Below are 20,125 nucleotides of genomic sequence, written 5' to 3'. Positions count from 1 at the left end.
CCATAAACATTTATCTAGGTCTTCCTTAATTTCTTTAAACAATGTCTTCTAGTTTTTAGGTACATTTTGTTAAATTTATTCCCATGAATTTTATCATTTTGATGCTATTATAGGTAGAATTATTTTCTTGATTTTCTTCTTGGATTATTCATTGCTAGTGCACAGAAACAAGTGATTTCAATATATTGACCTTGAATCCTAACCTTGCTGAACTTGCTGGTTAGTTCAGCTTTTTGTGTGTGAGTTTCTTAGGATTTTCTATCAAAGTCATGTCATCTATGAATAGAATTTTACTTCTTCCATTCCAGTCAGGATACCCTTTTTTTCTTTTTCTTGCCTAACTGCTCTGGTTAGAAAGCCTAGTACAGAAGTTAGTACAAGTGACAAGAGCAGAAATCCTGTCTTGTTCCTGAATACATGGAAAGCAACCAGTCTTTCACCACTAAATACATTGTTAGATGTGGACTTTTTAATAAATGTCCCACATCAGGATGGGGACGTTCCCTTCTACTTCCAGTTGGTTGAGTGTCTTTTTTTTTTTTTTAATCATGAAAGGGTGTTAAATTTTATCAAATGCTTTTTCTGCATCTATTAAGTTGGTCATGTGACGTCTTTCTTTTTTATTGTATGTATATTTTTTCTTTTTATCTTTTATTGTTACAGACTGCATTTTGATTCATCATACACAAATGGGGTACAACGTTTCACCTCTATGGTTGTACGCGGTGTAGTTTCACACCATTCGTACATGTACACAGGGTAATGATATCTGTCTCATTCCACTATCTTCTTTTTTTACATGTTGATATGCTGAATCACATTAACTATTGGAAGTTAAACCACCTTTACTGCCTAAATATCTCTTGATTATGGCGTGTAACCCTTTTTACTGATACTCCTCTATTTAATTCCAATAAAACGCATACTAAGTTAAAAACATCATAGTTTGGAAATGTATTCGATACAAGTAACCTACCGAACATCTTAACACAGCCTAGTCCACTTCAGAAATGCTCAGCGCACCAAGAGCCTACGGTGGGGCAAACCCAACCAACACAGCCTGTTTTATGCTAAAATGTGAAAGACTCATGCACTTCATTGGATATCTGTCAGAAACAGCTGGCAGATTCCTTCCTGACTGCGTGTCCAGCTCAGAGCTGCCACTCACCACAGCTGCCTGTACAGGGGGACAGTGTCAGGCTGCTTATTCCTAGTCCAGGAAAGATCAAAATTCAACATGCATAGCACAGTTTCTAATGAGCATGTATTGCTTCCCGAACACTGTAACACTGAAAAATTAAAAGTCTAAATTCTAGAGTAGAGCATCATTTGTATCTATCACATTGTTCAATTTGCTCGTGTTTTGTTGAAAGTACCCACATCTATATTCAGAGATACTACTTTCATAAAATGAGTTAGAGGAAGTGTTTCCTCCTATTTTCTGGAAATCTGCATGCTATTGGTATCATTTCTTCCTTAAACACTAGTGGAATTCATCAAGTGGACTAATAATTTTATTTATGAGAAGGTTTTTAAACTACAAATTCAATTTTTAAAATGGATAAAAGTGATGTTCAGAATAGCTATTCCTGCTGGGCTGGGGAGATAGCTCAGTTGGTAGAGTGTTTGCCTTGCAAGCACAAGGCCCTGGGTTCAATCCCCAGCACCGCAAAAAAAAAAAAAAAAAAAAAAAAAAAAAAAGAGCGAGAGAATAGCTATTCCTGCTTGGGTGAGTTTTGGTAATTTGAATTGTTCAGGAAATTTGCCTATTTTTCTATATGTGATCAAATTTATTGGTCTAAAACTGTTCCTAATTTCCCCCTATAGCCTTTCAATGTCTGTAAGGATCTGTAGCAGTGCTCATCATTTCTGGGTCTTAGTAATCTGTGTTTTCTTTCTTTTGTTTTTATTCAAGTCTTGTTAGAGATTTGTGAGTTTTATTGATCTTTTCAAAAAAATCAGTTTGAGGTTTCACTAATTTTTCTCTATTGTTTTCTGTTTCACTGATTTCTAGTCTTAATCTTTTTTAGTTCCTTCTTCTGCTTGCTTTGGTTTTAATTTATTCTTCTTTTCTACTTTCTTGAGTAGTTTGAACTTAGATCATTGATTTGAACATTTTCTTCCTTTCTAATATAAGGATTTAGTGTTACAAATTCTTCTATACATTTTTTATGTATTTCAAAGCTCTACCATCAACTACACACATTAGAATTATAATGTCCTGTTGACAAATTTGCCCTTTTCATTATGTTATGTCACCCTTTGTCTCCTATAATAGTCCTTATTCCTAAGTATACATTTTAGTACAGACATTTTAACTTTCTCTTGATTTTTATTTGCATGCAATATACTTTTATCATCTGTCTTCTTACATGTCAATATTTAAAGTGGTTTTCTTGGACATAGTATATAGTCACATCCTGCTTTTCTGTCCAATCTGAAAATCTATGCCTTTTTTTAAAAAGTATTTATTTTAGTTGTGGATGGACATAATGCCTTTATTTTATTTATTTGTTTTTCCGTGGTGCTGAGGATCAAACGCAGGGCCTCATGCATGCTAAGCAAGCGCTTTACCACTGAGCTACATACAACCCCAACCCAAATCTATCCTTTTAATCTATCCCTTTAATGGAATATTTAGGCCATTTACATTTAATAACTTATTTTGTCTAATTTTAGAAAAACATTTTAATTTTTTTTTTTTTTTTTTAGTACTTTAAAGGTGTTATAGTTTGGATCTTAAGTGTCCCCCAAAGGCTTATGCACTCAGGCTTGGTGACCAGCTGATGGCGTTATTGAAGCTGGTGGAAACTTTTAGGAAGTGGAACATACTAGAAGGAAATCGGGATATGAGGACGCTGGTCCTTCTCTCTCTGCTGCAAATAGATGGGCAGCTTTTGCTCCCTGTGCTCTCCACCATGAGGTTCTGCCTCACCGCAGGCCCAAAGCGGCTGGGTTGAGCAACCATAGACTGAAACCTCTGAAACCATGAGCCAAAATAAATAGTTCATCCTTTTAAGTTGTTCTTCTCAGTTGTTTTGATACAGTGATGGAAACCTGATTAACGTAAAAGGTATCATGCCAACGTCCCTGGCTTGTGGGTTCCTGATGCTCAGTTTCAACCTCTAACTCCATTCCTTTGTATTTAAGGTCCCCCTCCCCACTGGTTGCCTCTTGGAGATTCTGTCTTCCACTTTCAAGAGTTTGACTACGATATGTTTGCGTTTATCCTGCTTAGGTTCTATGAGATTCTGTGTATGTAGTTTTGCTGTGTTTCAATAATTTAATCTTTTTTTTTTCATTTTCTCTTCAAATATTTCTTCAGCTCCAGTTCCTCTCTCTTCTACTTCTGGGATTCCACAAACATATATGATATTTATCCAAATATTCTAAATTATCTTTTCCATTTTCCCCATTTTCTTTTTTCATCTTTGTGTTTGTTTGAATAATTTCAACTTATCTCCAACACAAGAAGTTTTTTCTAAACTGTGTCCAGTCTTTTAATAAGCCCATTGAAAAAGTTTTTCATTTATTATATCAAGTTTTATTATCTCTTAGATTTCAACTGAATTTTTTCATGGTTTCCATTTCTCCAGTGAAACTGCCATGTGTTACATATTGTGTACCTTTCCCTCAAATCCTTTAGTGTATCAACCACAGTTTTTTTAAGTCCCAATCTGATAGTTTCAACAGCTAGATCACTTCTGAATTTGGTTTTGTTAATTACTTTATCTCTTTATAGTGATTTGTTTATTCCTGGGGAATGTGTGTCAGTGTGCTAGTCAAATTTTTGTTGCTATGACAAAAAACCACTTAGAGGAAGAAATGTTTATTTTGGCTCAGTTTCAGAGCTTCAGACCATGGCTGGCCAGCTCCATTGCTCTGGGCCATGGCAGAAGAGTGTGGAGGAAGCACACTGCTCCCCTCATGGTGGCCAGGCAGTAGGTGGCTCGGAGGGGTCCGTAGGGAAGAAGAACCCTTCAGGGCATGCCCCCAGTGACTCACCTCCTCCAGCCATGCCCCACCTGCCTACAGTTACCACCTACACAAACTAGGATGGACTGATGAGGTTACTGCTCTCATGATCTAATTATTTTACCTCTATGACTGCATTAACACAGGAGTTTTTGGGGAACACCTCATATCCAAACCATAACTGTGTGTTATGCATGTTTGTATGTTTGTGTGTGTGTGTGTGTGTGTGTGTGTGTGTGTGTGTGTACCACACACATGTGTTTCTTATAATTTTTAAAAATTTAATGTTGGACACTGCATGTAGAAAAAACAGATAAATAATATGTATATCCCAAAATAGGCACGCTTCTTTCATCGGGCTATCAGTGTGGGGGATTGAGTCCACGTAGTCAGCATTGAGCTGAGGCTGTCTTGCTGTTTCTGTAGTTACCTGCATTGCATTGCAGACTTCATATGCCTCCAGCAATGAACTAATAGTTCGTGCTTCCTGTAGAGTGTGGAGTTACAGTTGAGATATCAGGTGTGCCCCTAAAGCACACCTGTGAGACAATGCAAGAAAGTTTAAAGATGAAATAACGAGGTTATAACAGGTTTAACAAAATCACTGCATAAATTCCCTGATAGGGATCAACTAGGTGGTAACTGTAGGCAAGTAGGGTGTGGCTGGTGGAGGTGGGTCCCCGGGGCGTGCCTCTGGGGTCTATATTCAGTCCTTGTCACCCAGAGCTCTCTTCTCTGCTTCCCGGTGCACGTTCCTGGCTGCTTTCCTCTACCACACACTTCCACCATGATGTTCTGCCTCACTTCCAGCCCTGAGGGATGGAGCTGGCCTTTTATGAACTGAGACCTCCAAATCATGAGCCACAAAATAAACTCTTCCTTCCTGTCAGGTCTTTCGGTCGTTTTCCATGTGTGTGCCACAGAGGCGTCTCTCCAGGCCCACACCCCTTCCTCAGAAGCACTCTGCGGTGGTTACTGCTTGGCACTGTTTTTGTTCTGTGTCTGTGTGGAGGGAGGGTTGGTTCTTCTGGTCCAGCCTCGGTCTCAGGCTGGGCCTGCACACCTGCACCTCAGGGATGGGACTCACCTTCAAAGGCCTCCCATCAGTTATCTCCCTCCTGGGCCAAAAGCCACCAAACGCCACCCCCAGGAAACCTTTGAGCATGCCGAAGACCTCAGGAGCTTAGGTTCTACTGCCTTCCCATCTTAATAAAGGAACTGCCATCCAACCCGCTGCCAGGCGGGACGCTGAGCAGCCAGCCTTCACGCCCACTCTCCTTCGCATCTCACCTTTACCACGTCCCTCCTGGTTACTTCCCAAATGTGTCTGTCTGCCCACTTCTACCACCATTACCCCATATAACCTACCACTGCGCCATGCTGGATTTCCGCAATGGCCTCCTAAAGGAGGCTTGTCTTACTCTTCTACTTCTCCTCTGTGTTCATGAGCAGCCTGAATAACTTTTGTGACGCCATCTGAATCATGCTATTCTTATGCTCTTTCTTACCTCTCAGGTGTTGGCTTGACTCTTCCTCAGACAGGCCTTTCCTAGCCCACCAGCGTGAGATAGGCCTGCCCCTATTGTGCACGACATCCCACGACATCCTGTCCTGTTCCTTCACTGTACTCTTCCAAGCTTTGTTCTGTTCTGTTTTACCAGATCACTGGCTCTCTCCCTTCACCATGCTATAAACCCCACAGTCAGGGGTGACATCTATTTAGTTTACTAAATATACACCCAGTGTCCACCACAGTGTCTGATGCAGGGTGAGTATTTGATAAATGTAGTAAATGAATGAATCAATGAATTTTCAAGGCTAACCATAAATTTAGGGAAAAAGTAACAGGAGAGTAACCCACTGGGTATTAGGCACTATGAGAACACACAGCTATCTTGTTAGTACCCCGCAGAATCCACTGAACACATACCACCATCTACCCTTCTGAAGGAGAAACGGAGCCCCTTGTCTACAGAGCTGTCCAAAGCCCATGGGTAGCAAGTGCTGGAGCTGCTGCTGAGTCCCATATCCCCCTGACCCCACAGCCCAGCTCCTTCCCCTCTGCCCCATCAGTCTTCTGTTTGCTCACAGAGCAAAGTCCAGAACATCAAGGGGTCTGGGCTGCCAGGATGAGCATCAGGTTTTGCATGGGCAGGACGGAAGACACTCGAGAGGGGGACAGAGGAAACGGCTTAGTCAAGGTTCATCTAGCCTGAAGCCCCAGCACCGTGGACTGAATCTCTTCCCCACACAGAGCCGGCAACACAGGGTCCCGGACAGGCGCACGGCCAGGCAGTGCTAAGCCACACTTGTCCTATGGATAAACACTTGCTGCGAGAGGGCTGCCGACAAGTGTCCTCAACAGGCTCACTCTCCTTGGCAAAGCCCAGAGGCCAGGAATGAGGAAGCCTGAGGGCGCCAAGGACGCAGACCAACAAGCTGGGGCTCCAGGTCTGCTTGGAGGCCCCTCGCCATTTGCCAAGCTGTCCAGCCACCCGATCCCACCGATCTTCACGGTCCTCACGGGGATTGGGGGATAGCACCTACGCCTCACGGGGTGTTCTGAATTCCAGAGAGAAACCTGGCAAGTGTTTACGCATTACCAGCCTCTGTGGAGTTACAGTAGGGAGTCACCTTCGGATAGAAAAATAAGGATTTTTTCCATCACGTTTCTCTCTTAACACTGCTTTAGAAATTCTGGCAAAAAGGCATGAGAGAGATGTACGATTATATTAGAAAGAAAGAAAACAGCAAAAACAAAAATCATTCCTCAGCCACCCTCTCATATTCTCAGAAAAATGAAAAGAATCGACTCATTTCTACAGAAGGCTTCAGTAGCATAGCCAATAATCCCATATTACTGTCCTTGTCCACCTTTGAGATTCTGCTCAGGTGTCACCTCTTCCGGGAGCTTCCCTGAACTTCCACGCTGACCTGAGGCCCTTCTCAGGCTTCAGAGTTCCCAGGCGCCCTTTACCGAAGCCCTCATCCCCACGCTGCCTGGGGCCTGCGACTGGGGTGGCAGGTTCCTCTGGGTATGCTCTCTGGCTTATCACATCAGGGCCATGGAGTCCAGCAGCCTCCAGAACACAGAAGGCAGACTGTGTAAGTGAATTAAAAGACCACGGAGGTTTCTTGTCTGTGCGAACACACTGAAAATAATCCTACTCACCCAGCAATGGAAAGAGGAAGGCTCTAGGAATAAAGCAGACCTCCTGCCATCTGTAAAACAAAGCCTCGACAAAATGGAAAGAAACGGAAAGGGGGCTGTAGGTGAGAGGAGACTACACATAACTCCGATTAATGTACGGAATTAACAAAGATTCAACCAAATCCCAACAGGATCTTTCTTGAACACAACAAAGTATTCTAAAATTCATCCAGAAGTATAAAGAGAAAATAACTAAGAAAACTGAAAGTAGTACGTAATTACTAATCCTTCAGGTGCTGAACCTACCCTCAGAAGATGTTCATTAAATGAGATTAGCAGGACAACACAGAGAGGTCAGAAATGACTGCAGTATCTAAGCTTGTACAAAATATGAAAAAGAAAGAGACGATCATATTAAGGTGGCATTAAAATTTGGGAGCAAATAATTTAGAGTCATTTCTAATATCATATGCCAAAGTAAATCCCAAACAGATTTAGGACTTAAAATCAAAATAGAAAATGGTTAAAATTTTTTCAAATCCTTGAGGGGGGCTATCCCAACATTCACACTTTAAAAATAATAACATAAAATGTAATTTAAAAAAAAGATAATCAGATTCAACTATATTCAAAATTTATGAGCAATTTAAAACTGGAAGTTTACTGAGTGGGAAACCATGCAGAACAAATATGGTAAGAATTAACATATTGATGATCTAGTTCATTCAAATTTTAAGAAAACACTGCTTCCAATACTTGGACACAGCTAGGCATGGTGGTGCATACCGGTAACCCCAGCAACTCAGGAGGCTGAAGCAGGAGGATCTCAAGTTTGAGCTCAGCCTCAGTAACTTAGTGAGACCCTGTCTCAAAAAATTAAAAGAAAAGAGCTGCGGAGGTAGCTCAGTACAAAGCACACTTGGGTTCAATCCCCAGTTACACCCCCAAAAAAGAAAAGAAAATATTGAACACAAAGTATAAGAGACAAAAAAGAATATATCAAGGTTAAACGTAAGTTAGCACGTGACCCAATAGTTCCACTCCTGGGAATACACTCAAGAAAAATGAGAACATTTGTCATTATAAGAACTTGCACGTGACTATTTGCAGTGGCATTATTCCTACCAGCCAAAAAGTAAAAATAATTCAAAAGCCTATCCAGTGGTGAATGAATAAACGCCATGTAGTATATCCATACAACAGACCATTTAGCAATAAAAGGAAAGGAAGTGCCAACGCAGGCCAGCAGCCAGCACATGGATGCACCTTGAGAATAGTACACTGAGCCAGGAGTCAATCAAAAAGATCACATACTGTATGCTTCTATTGCTAGGAAATGTCCGGAACATGCAAATCCACAGGAGCAGAAAGCAGCTTAGTATCTGGTAAGGGCGAGGAGAATAGGTGGAAATGGGGAGTGACTACTGATGGCAGAGTTTCTTTTGGGGATGATGAAAATGTTCTGAAAGTCAATCCTGGTGACATTTATACAACTCTGAAAATAGATTGAAAACCACAGAGAGCTGGGCACTGTGGTGTGGCCCTACAGTCCCAGCTACTCAGGAGGCTGAGGTGGGAGGATTACTTGAGCCCAGGAGTTTGAGGCCAGTCTGGGCAACAAAATGAGACCCTATCTCAAAAAAAAAAAAAAAAAAAAAAAATGTACAGCTGTATAACTTAAATGATTGAATTAGATCTCAATAATGCTACTGTTTTAAGAAACAAAAAAGAAAAACAACTAGCAAGCAAACATCTGGGGAAACACTGACTTCATTAATGACCACAAGTGCAAACTAATGATGCTAGTTTCACTTAGAAAACAACTTTCCATCAACTTGCCAAGACTACAAAGCAACGGCTTGTCTCCTAGGCTACCAGTGTCAGAAGACGTATGACCTGTCCAAAGCAACTGGACACAATGTGTGGTGACAGCAATGGTGAGGCTGTCCCCACTTGTGGGAATTCGCCCTGAGGAAATAGCCAAGTGAGGGGAGAAGCAAGTAGAGGGAAGTCCCAACCCTTGGGTTTTCAAACACCGTAGACCCACAATCAGTTAACTATATCACTTTAAATATTATATGACCAGGAAAACAATGTGGGGTTTAATGTTATGTGAAAAATCCTCTGATGCTATTAAGTTATGAGAGCAAAGACTGGCAGGAAGTATTAAAAAATGAAAATAGGTGATGAATCTTTCCTGGTTTCTGGACTTTTCTAATTCAGTCTTAAGAGCACCATAGCCTCCTATTCCAATCAGTCTCAAAGTCAAGGTACCAGAGCAGAGGCAGCAGCCTGGCTGGGGTTTCTGAAGGCTTCTGCTAGGAAGTACCTCGCTAAGCTCTGAACTGCAATGCCCTACTTCGGCGTGAATGGAAAGGTAAGCTCTGGAAAGGGAGGAAAGGAAGATGCCCTTTCTTCCCTGTCCCACACTTCGACCACAGTCGGCCCTGGGTACTCTAGACGCACACCCTGCCTCTCAGCAGCAGCACCACTGTGAGTGACACAGTTCTGGAACCAACACCACAGGCAAGTTCCTCCGCAGGGAGGACGCGATAAACCCAAGGCCAGAGTACGCTGCCCACAAATGGCTCCCGACAGACAGGAAGTCTGCGCTATGCATTGCAAGACTCAGGGATCTGGTGTTTCTTGGAACTTTAGCACAAAAACAGCCAATAAAAGGTTAATTAGCATTAATTTCATTTCTAAAATAGGATGTAAAGAAATGAACTGTCACACTGATACACTTGGGCTCTCACCTGAAGAGACCTATTCTCTTTATAAAGAGTGGGCTCTTATTACTCTACATAAAGATGTGGAGGAGCCTTTGGAATTGGTTAACAGAAAGAGGTTGGAAGAATTTGGAGGAGCAGGTCAGAGCAAACCTGGAATGTGAGGGCTCAGAAGACCAGAATTCTAATACAAATGTGTACAGTGGGCAGTATGCAACAGTTATGGAGTTACTTCAAAGAAAAGCCTGGGACTTTAGGCAGAATTTCGCCTTGGAGTAACAGCCCCTACAGTGAATGCCTGAAGCCTAGTGAAGCCACAATAGAGAACCCAGAAAGGTAGAGGTACCAGCAACATGAAACATCCTCTAAGGAAAGCTGTAAGCAGTGTGCTGTGCAAGCTGTGGAAAGCTGTAAATATCATCTCACAGCCTGAGAGAGCCACTATGGGAACAGATACCTACAGAGCCACAGAGACCTCCACTTAGATTTCAAAGGATGTTTTAAACAACCAGTAAACCCAGACAGAGTCTTGTTTCAACCGTGGAGCCACTACAGAGGGCCTCCACTAGGGCAATGATGAGCAGCAAAGTAGGGTTAGAGCTACTGCAGAGAGTTCTACCAGGACAGTCCCTAATAAATCTAAAGGGGAAGAACTGCCACCAAGACCCCAGAACTGCAGAGTTACCAGTTTAACACCAGTCTGGGACAGCTGCAGAGATAAGACTCCAACCTGTAGGAACTAAAGCAAGGGCTGAGTGCTGGGAAGTTCCATAGGAGTGAGGCTCAACTCCCACCCCAGTGTGGACAAGATGTCAGACTTGGGGCTTCAGGATTTAATGTTTACCCTGCTGAGGTTTGGTCTTACTTTTAACTGATTGCTCCTTTCTATCTGCCTGTTCCTCTTTGTTGGAGTAGAAATGTTTACCCTGTGCCAGTCCCATCATTGTGTTTTGCAAGTATGTAACTTATTTTGCTTTTACAGACTCAAAATTTCAGCAAGAAGTTTGTGGTCTCAGTAGAGCCTTTGAACTTTTGAGTTAAGGCTAGAATGAATTAAGACTTTGGGACTATTTAGATGGCACGACCACGTTGTATGTGAGAAGGACATGAGTTTCGGGAGTGAATAAGGGCTAGGAATAGAATGCTATGGTTTGTCCTGCTGGATTCATGCAGGAGTTTAATCTCCAAAGTTATTAATAAAGAAGGTAGAAACTTAATAGAAGGTGTCTAGAGATGGGACCTTTGGGGAGAGATTAGATTAGGTTATTAGAATAGAGTCTCCATGATTGAGTCCTTCTGGTTTTATAAGGAGAGGAAGAGACACACACACACCACACATAGGTACAAAGGTGATCTCACCACAATCTGATGTTGCCAGAACCCGTGCCACACTGCTTGGACTTCTGGCCTCCAAAATTGAGCTAAATAACTCTTTTCCTTTTTGTCAAATAGCCTGCTTCAGGCATTTGTTACAGTAACAAAAGCTAACTAACAGGTAGTATGGGGAAGTGATCAAGTAAATAGACTATTATGTGCCTCAGTTTCCTCATCCATGAAACTGAAGACATTACCTATACCTTACAGGATTGTTTTATAGATTAAATGAAAAAACATATAAAATGTTTAGTGTAGTTTGGCACAAAAGTACTCAGGACCTTGTTCTGATGCCATGGGAAAAGACTGAAGACATAATTTTGATGAGGAGGAATAATCTTGAAGTAATTTTGGTATTAGTGCTATGGAGGTAAAGGATATTTTCCTCTCCAAATTACCAGAACCAAGATGGGTACAGTGGTGCACCTGTCTTCCCAGTTACTCAGGAGGCAGAGGCAGGAGGCTCATTTGAAGCCCTCCTGGATGACATAGCAAGATGCCGTCTCAAAACACATAAAACAAAACACAAAGTGGAACCAAACTATCCAGTGTTAAAAAGTTAAATCATAAGAGAACCTATGTCACTTCTAAGAGCCCTCAAAATATGCTGTGGAAGACAAATTGTTTTATAATTTGACCTCAAGCACTGAAAAAACATTGACATGAAATGTGAGGGTTTTTTCCTTTGTAATTCAAGTTGATGATACACATTTCCTTTGGAAAGTTATCCAACACCTTTAACTTTCCTCTTCATTCCCAGTTTGCTTATTCTACAACTGTAAAGCAAAAGCTCTGATGGACTATTTTTCTTCACACAGATGCCTATTAAACACAAATGACTAGAAACAGGTAAAAAAAAAAAAAAAGAAATGAACTGTCAGCAGAAAGCAAAGTCCCACCTGGCACTGCTCCTGTTCAAAAAGCCAGGCCCAGTTGGCTGGCTGATGCGTGCAGAGGACAGGGACAGGATGATTTCATTCGCCAAAAGCAGCGCTCGTATCATGAGCTCCAAGGACAAAGTCATCTTCTCTCCTGTCGCTGCACCTCCAGGAGCCCGCTCCTGCAGGACACAGCACGATCTACGGTCGGCACGAGGCCATCACCTGAGATAAACACGTCAAGGCCGTCCTGTCATTGCTCATCTAATCTGCCCAGATTTGATTTATTTGATTAAATTATTTTATATGGATAATACTGGAGTTTTATTTTATACCCCTTCAAAAAAACGAACTGTCAGAGAAGATGATTAGTCGATGTCTGTCATCCTAATACAACGAGGACAACAGTAAACACTTATTTAATGTGCATGGCTTGCATTTATGCACATCTCCTTGGGCCCTGTCATCACATGTGGAACCAGCGGGAGCTCCCAGCATCCCACCTGGCGCTCACTGGTCCTCAGCAGGTGCTGGTCTCCAGCCCTGTGAACCGACATGTCAGGCAGGATCAGCGCCACCCCAAGGCAGACAGTTGAAGCACTCAGAAATGAATGAGCAGACTAAGGTCAATCGGAGCGACAGAAATCCTGAACCCAGAAAGAGGGACACCAGGAAAAAATACTCTTGTACTTCAGTACAAGATGGGGCAACCTAGCTCACCTACAAAATTTGCTTCAGAAACATTCCCCTAAAAATTCTTTACATTTACAGTAATACAGTATGTCGGTAATATTTCAGATTTTCATCTGAGTGTCGGAAATTTTCAAAGGTTAGGAAAGACCCCACAGCCAGGTGACCCAGGAACAGACAACAAAGCTGGCACTCACTGTGTGCTCACAGCACATTGCTGGCCCCTTTCAGCCTCACGTGACATAGGATGATGATTATTGCTGTTTATAGAAGAGGATCCTGAGGCTCAGAGAGGTTAAGTCACTTGCCCAAAGTTCCACAGTCAAGAGGTGGCAGGGCTGGGGCTCAACACCAAGTCACCTCACAGCAGCTCTGCTGCTTCTTCAGCACTTAAGGTAGCTGCCTCAAGGGGAAGCCAAGGTCAGCCCTCTTTCTGTGTTTTTCCAACAAGGCTGAGCGAACCCACTGTGGGGAAATGCAGAGAATGGCGCAGGCTCTGACAGAGGATTTGGTCGTTTCAGATGGAAAAGCCTCAGTCAGGACACTCTAAACCGTCCTCAGAGGTTCTCCCCGAATCTTACTATTCTTAATGGATGCAGTTAAGAGCCAACAGTGAGGAATAAAATGGCAAACCAGAGTTGCTTCAGTGCAGAGTGGCGGGCATGGTCCACCTCTGCCTCCGCCAGTGAGCCAATATGGTGACGCATGCAGGATTCTGCTCACTAGGGCTGCTCAGAGGCAGGAACTGTTCAGCCCAGCTTGCTCAAGGGTTTCATTTCTTTCAGATTGTTTCACTATTTTTCCGTTTTCAATTCAGCATGATTCTTGTTAAGTTCAAAATTAAATCAATTAAGTCAAAAAAATGGAAAGGTCTGTCAGGTATCTTCACACGGCACAATCACCCGGCCACCCACCCTGCAGCTTCCTCGGGGCCACTGGTCTCAGAAGGAGGTTACTCTCCCCCAGACTTCAGTTGGACTGTCACAAAATTTCCGGAGCTCCTCCTACAGTCACAGCAGATGTTTGGTTCACTCACTCTGTCACTGCTAATAACCTCGCTTGCTGAAATCTGGGGAGGCCCAAAGTGGGTTTCATAAAGGAAAATTCACACTGAAAATTCAGAACCAGAAAAGAGGTGACAGTCACCTGGATGTGTTAAAGAAGCTGCCTCCACATGTGATCAAAAGCTAGGGCTTGCCTGGTCCACGCTGACGGAGCACGTCCCAGAAGGAAGGCCGCGGGGACAGCACTGTGTGTTTGTCCACACCGGCTTGGAAAAACAACCCAGCAAGGCGTGGAGCAGAGCTGGGACTTCCTGCTAACTCTGGTCTCACTTCCCGTGAGTCCCAGGGCCTCAATTTCCTCCTCAAAATCTAACTCCTGTGGTCACTACATCCCCAGAACCAAAACGAACAAACAAAAGATTTTTTAAATTCCAACTTTGTGTGCCTCCTTGACGGTCCAGCTGAAAAGCCCAGCGGTGAAGGGGAGGCAGAAACGAACCCCAGGAACGTGTGGGAGGTGCCCGGGCCTCCATCACTGCAGACACGCAAGCAGGGGCGCCTCCTCTGCCCCAGGCAGGAAAAGGCAGCTCGAGGTGGCAGCCTGGATAGCAACTGTAGAATAAGCCAAAAACCAGGGCCCCTAAGCAGCCAGGGCTGTTGGCCAAGGACAGCAGCACGGCTGGGATGGCAGTGTCCGAGGCCAAGCCCTGCAGGAGCTGGCAGGCAGGGAGGAAGGTGCATTTCAGTGCATGGCGTTCCTCTAAAGATCATAGCGTGAAATCTGAATAACGAAACAACAAGAGACCCTCCCCAGAGAACCTGCTGACAGAACATCATTTTGGCAAGATAGTCAAATATCTTCCTGAGTTCCCAGGACCAGGACCTACGGACATCCCGGCTGTGCCCACCCTTCTCTCCAGCTGCTCATCTTCCACGGGTCTCTCGACCCCCCGACTCCTCACAGACACTGATCCTCATGAGACACACCAACACACAGCAAAACGACTTTAAATGACTCTCAGTCTGTACATGTCTAAAATGACACAGCTAAGACTCAGGAAGTCTCTCTCTGTTCTAATTCTGTGAACAGAGCCCAGACAGCAAGGGAAAGCAGGGCTTGGGCTCCCTGGGCCCTAATCACTGAGCATTCGCACAGGGGCACCTCTGGGCCTGAGGGGGTCAAGGGCATGTCCAGCCTTGGTAAGAACGCCAGGAAACTCTACCAGCAGCAGACTGCTAAGAGCTATCATAATTAAAAATAAGTGACATTTGCCAAGAACTTAACACGCTCCCAAACCCAGGTTAAGTGTCTTTCTCCGCGTGGCCTTACATAATCCCATAAGCATGCCACCGAAGCAGAACTATCATGGACGCTCTTCTAACAGACGGGAACACTGAGGCAGAAGGTGATGGAACTAGAATAGAGCAGAGCCAAACAGGGCACCCACCCCTCCCTGGCCCCAGTCAGCTGCCAGCCTCCAGCCTCCAGCCCCAGCCTCCCTGCCCAGGAGGTGAAATTAGGGCTCCTGGTTCCTTGGCCTCTGCTATGTGGCCACTGCCAGCTGTGGTTCCACTCCCCACACACAGGCAGACATGGGCTACTGGAGAAGAACATCCCAGATGGCCTCCAGGGACAAAGAACCTGCTCCACACAGGCTGGTTCACGTCCCTAGCAGACCTTCACCACACCCATGAGGCAAAGCCTCCCAGACCCAGATGAACAGATCCTGGCATCCAGACCACACAAGGACAAACGAAGCTCAACCCACTTTGCTTAGGAGAAAGAACTGGGTGGGGGGCGCGGGGGGGAGGTTGCCAGCCTCAGGGTGCCGAGGGTAAAACCAGTTGCATTTTTGCTCAGAGAACCCTGCATTGCCTCCCGCACTGAACCATCTGTCCCCACACAAGGCACCACAATCATTGCATCTTCTCCTCACCAGTCAGGAAGGTAGATAAGGTCTGGCACAAAGGTGACAAGGCAGGCAAGCGGAAGGCTTTCCAGAGGTTGACTGCGGTTGTGTACAGTCTGATTTGGAATAAAAAATTACCAGGTGAGTGAATGTGTGGTCCTCACTTACCCTTTCTATCTCCTGGAGGTACAAGAGGGCGATGTCCCCGGCTTTCTCATAACAGGTGATAACATCCTGTTCCCGGTCCATGTGGAGATTACTGGTAGAAGATGAAATGGGCAGCTTCTCTAAACAGAGTCCTGAAAAGCAAACAGAAACCTGGGTGAATGTTTTCCATAGGGCCTGATTTTTAGACATTATTTGTCAGGGCCATAAAATGGTCCTAGGATCTCACAGCCTATCAGAGAATCAGATCCTCCTTCCTCTGTCCTCTCTAAGGACAAAATGAAACATCAAAATGAAGCACCAAAAGGAACACCCATAGTGTCCAGGAGAAAAGAGGCCCTGAAATACAGAAAGATGGGTTTGACGTTGATACTAGGCTGAGACCTTGACCCAGCACTTCACCAGGACCTCACTCAGACCTGAGAGAGCAGGACCGTTAACTTCATGCATCAACTCGACTGGGCCACAGGGTGCCCAGACTTTAGGGCAAACATTATTCTGGGTGTGTCTGTGAGGGTGTTTCTGGGTGAGTTCAGCACTTGACTTGGAGGACTGAGTGTACACACCGCCCTCGCTAACATGGCTGGCTCTCACTCAATGAGTTGAAGACCTGAATAGAACCAAGATGCTGAGTGAGTGGGACCCCCACCCCGCCCCTGTGAGTACACAGAGCTGGGATATGGCCTTCTCCTGCCTTTGGATTTGCATGGAAATTCCGACTCTTCTTGAGCCTTGAGCCTGCCAACTTCTGAACTAGAACCTGCACCACTGGGTCTTCCGGTTCCAGGTGTCAAACGGGAACTACACCATCATCAGTCCTGGGTCTCCAGCTTACGAACTCATCACCTGCTGGTTTTGTCTCTCTGGAAAACTCTAATAATAGATCTCATTCAAACAGCAGAAGCCTTTTGTTATGGTTTGGATGTGAGGTGTCCCCTGAAAGCTCACGTGTGAGACAATGCAAGAAGGTTCAGAGGACAGATGATTGGGTTTCATGAGTCTTGACCTAATCAGTGAATTGATCCCTGATGGGATTGACTGAGTGGTAACTGGAGGCAGGTGGGGTATGGCTGGAGGTGGTGGTTCACTGGGGGCGTGGCTATAGGTATACATTTTGTATCTGGAGAGTGGGGTCTCTCTCTGCTTCCTCATCACAATATGAGCTGTTTCCCTCTGCCACACTCTCCTGCCATGATGTCCTGTCTCACCTCAAGTTCTGAGGAGTGGAGCCAGCCTTCTATGGACTGAGACTCTGAAACTGTGAGCCCTCAAATAAACCTTTTCTCCTCTACAATTGTGCTGATTGGGCCCTTAAAACACCCCTAAACTTGTTTTTTAAAAATAAATAAAGCTGGCAGCTACAGTCTGGTTCTTAAGTGTACCCCAAAGATACATGTCAAAGGCCTGACCCCCTCAGAGCACTGTGAGGGGAAGTGTGGAACCTTTAAGAGGTGGGGCCAGGCAGGAGGTATGCATGTCACTGGGGGCCTGCCCTGTGGCACCCAGCCCCTCCTGTCTGCTCTTCCTGGCCATCAGGTGAGTGACTTGTTCTGTCATCCCCTCTTGCCACGATGTGCTGGCTTCCCACGAATCCAGAAGAAACAGGGCCATTTGATTATTATCTGGAAGCTCCAAAACTATGAGCCTAAATAAAACTTTTCTCCTTATATGTTGATTATCTCAGATATTTTGTTAGAGGAATAGGAAGCAGACAAACACATTGGTTTGCAGCACAACACTACCAAAATACTCCCCTAAAATGCACACTTACTGAACATGAACAATTACGAGCTCTTGGGAGTCTTAGGTGAAGACACTGAGAACTGCCACGGTAAAGGATGTAACTTTACAGTCAAAGGCACAACAGGGCCAAACCCAGGTCTTAAGCCTCCGAACAATGCTATCACGTTAGTTGCTGATTTTCATGGTGGACACCACTCCAGGGAGTGGATCAGACACATCAAAGGTCAGGAAATAATCCATGGCTTCACAGGCACCATTTTGGATAATGGTGTTACCCAAGTTGCTCTCAGTAAACAACAAAAATCCCTCCAGGCTGCAGAAAGTCACAGGAGACAGAGCTACTGCATGTAAAGAAGCCACTTCCAGGCACAGGGAACCAGCAACTGAGGACAATGCACCTGGAAACTCAGAGGTCACCCCTTTGATGCAGAAGTGGCTCAGCCAAAGATTCTAATTTTTTAACAGTTTCACTGAAATAAAATTGACCTGTAATAAACTATACTTCTTTTTCTGTTTCACGATAATGGGTTTGGAGGGGCTTTTCATTATTATTATTAAAACTCCACAGTTTATGTGACGATTCATTCTTTGTGCTGCATATCCTATGGGTTCCAAAAAATGCATAACGTCAAGCACCCATCATTACTCTACTACACACAAAAGGTTCACTGCTCAAAAGTTGCCGGGTGCTCCACCTATTCATCCTGCCCACTGGCAGCCACTAACCCCTTGCTGTCTCTGTAACTACCTTTTCCAGAATATCACACAGTTGAAGTCACACAGTGCACAGACTGCCTTCTGGCAATGTGCACCTATGGTCCGTCCTCCATGTCTTGTGTTAGATGGATTGCTCACTTATTTTTGTTGCTAAATAATGTTCCACTTACCACTGAGCAGGTATCTTGATTACTTCCAAGTCTTAGCAGTTACGAATAAAGCTTCTATAAACCTTCACCTGCAGGTTTTTTGTGTGGACATGTTTATAACTTAATTTGGTAAATGCCAAAAAGTGCAACTGCTGGATCATATGGTAAGAGTGTGTTTGGTTTTATAAGAAATTGCTAAATAAATACATTTTTATTGTATTATAAATCAATTTGTAGAATATTATATTCAGCTTTTCAAGAAACTACCAGACTGTCCTCTCCAGTGAATGATCCATTTTGACTTTTGGAATTTTAGCCATTCTAATAGGTGTATAGAGGCATCTCACTGCTGTTTTAATATTCACTTCTCAAACGACATGTGATGTTGAGCATCTTTTCTTACACTTATTGGCTGTCTGTATACTTTATTTGGTGTAGTATCGATCAGATCTTTTGCTCCTTTTTAATTGCACTGGTTTTTTTAGTGTTGAGTTTTCAAAGTTCTTTATATGTGCTGCCTTGGGGGTTTACATTTTGTCCCTGGTGCACGGAGCTCTCTCTCTCTCTCTCTCTCTCTCTCTGCTTCCTGGTTGTCATATCCTGAGCAGCTTCCTTCACCAAGCCTCATTGCCATGATGGTCTGCCTCACCTCAGGCCCAGAGCTATGGAGTCAGCTGACCATGGACTGAACCTCTGAGTCAAAATTAACTTTTCCTCCTCTCAATTGTTCTTGTCAGGTCTTTTGGTCACAGTGACGCAAAGACAACTAAAACAGAAGGTCACCGAGATTTTATATGTTATCTCCTAGAAGTTTTAAAGTTTTCCACTTTACATTTAGGTCTATGACCCCTTTCAACCTAACACTTGTCAAAGGTCAGTGTCTAGAATTTTATTTTTTATTTTTGCATCTGGCTGTCCAGTTGTTCCAGCATTACTTGTTGAAAACTACCCTTTGCCCATTGACTTGCCTTTGGTCCCTTGTCAGAGATCAGTTGACTGTAGCTGAGTGGATCTATTTTCGACTCTATTCCATTCCATTGATCCACTTGTCTATTGTTTTGCCAATACTATGCAGTCCAAATCACTGTATAACATTTTTAGTAGCTCTAATGAGGTATATAATATATATGATATAAAGTGTGCAATTCAAAAATTTTAAATAAATTCACAGTTTTGCAACTATCACTATAATTCATTTTTAGAACTTTCCATCATACCCAAATGATCTTTTCTGCCCAAATGAAGTCAGTCTCTATTACCACTCTCAGGCAATCACTAATCTGCTTTCTATCTCTCTCTGTAGATTTACCTTTTCTGGATGTTTTATATAAATGGAATTATATGTGGTCTTCTGGGTTTTCTTCTTCACCTGCTGAATATTTTCGGAGTCCATCCATGTTACAGCAAGTATCAAGACTTCACTCATCTTACTGCTATATGGAGAGGTTACATTTTATCTACCCATTTGCCAGTTCAATTGTTTCCACTCTTTGGCTATTTGAACAACAAAGTATGAATATCAATGGACAGGTATTTTTGTGTGTGTGCAGACAGATGTTTTTAATTCTCTTGAGTGGAGACCTAGGAATGCAAATATTGGATCAGGTGATAAATTTCTTAAAGAAATTATCAGTTTTCCT

General features: G+C 43.7%; 1 protein-coding gene across 9 annotated transcripts in view; it reads right to left on the bottom strand.

Annotated features, from left to right (window-relative positions):
* The window catches only part of TTC7B (tetratricopeptide repeat domain 7B), a 233,159-nt gene that overhangs the window by 159,126 nt on the left and 53,908 nt on the right, over window positions 1-20,125 (bottom strand). For all 9 annotated transcript variants that reach the window (XM_079129545.1, XM_079129548.1, XM_079129541.1 and 6 more), the window contains exon 4: window positions 15,880-16,010. In XM_079129545.1, coding sequence (XP_078985671.1) covers window positions 15,880-16,010 — 131 coding nt within the window. The remainder of the gene's footprint in view (window positions 1-15,879; window positions 16,011-20,125) is intronic.

The sequence above is a fragment of the Sciurus vulgaris genome (assembly GCF_902686455.1).
Source record: "Sciurus vulgaris genome assembly, chromosome: 2".
In the NCBI taxonomy this organism is placed as follows: Eukaryota; Metazoa; Chordata; class Mammalia; order Rodentia; family Sciuridae; genus Sciurus; species Sciurus vulgaris.
This window is presented reverse-complemented; position numbering and strand designations above follow the sequence as displayed.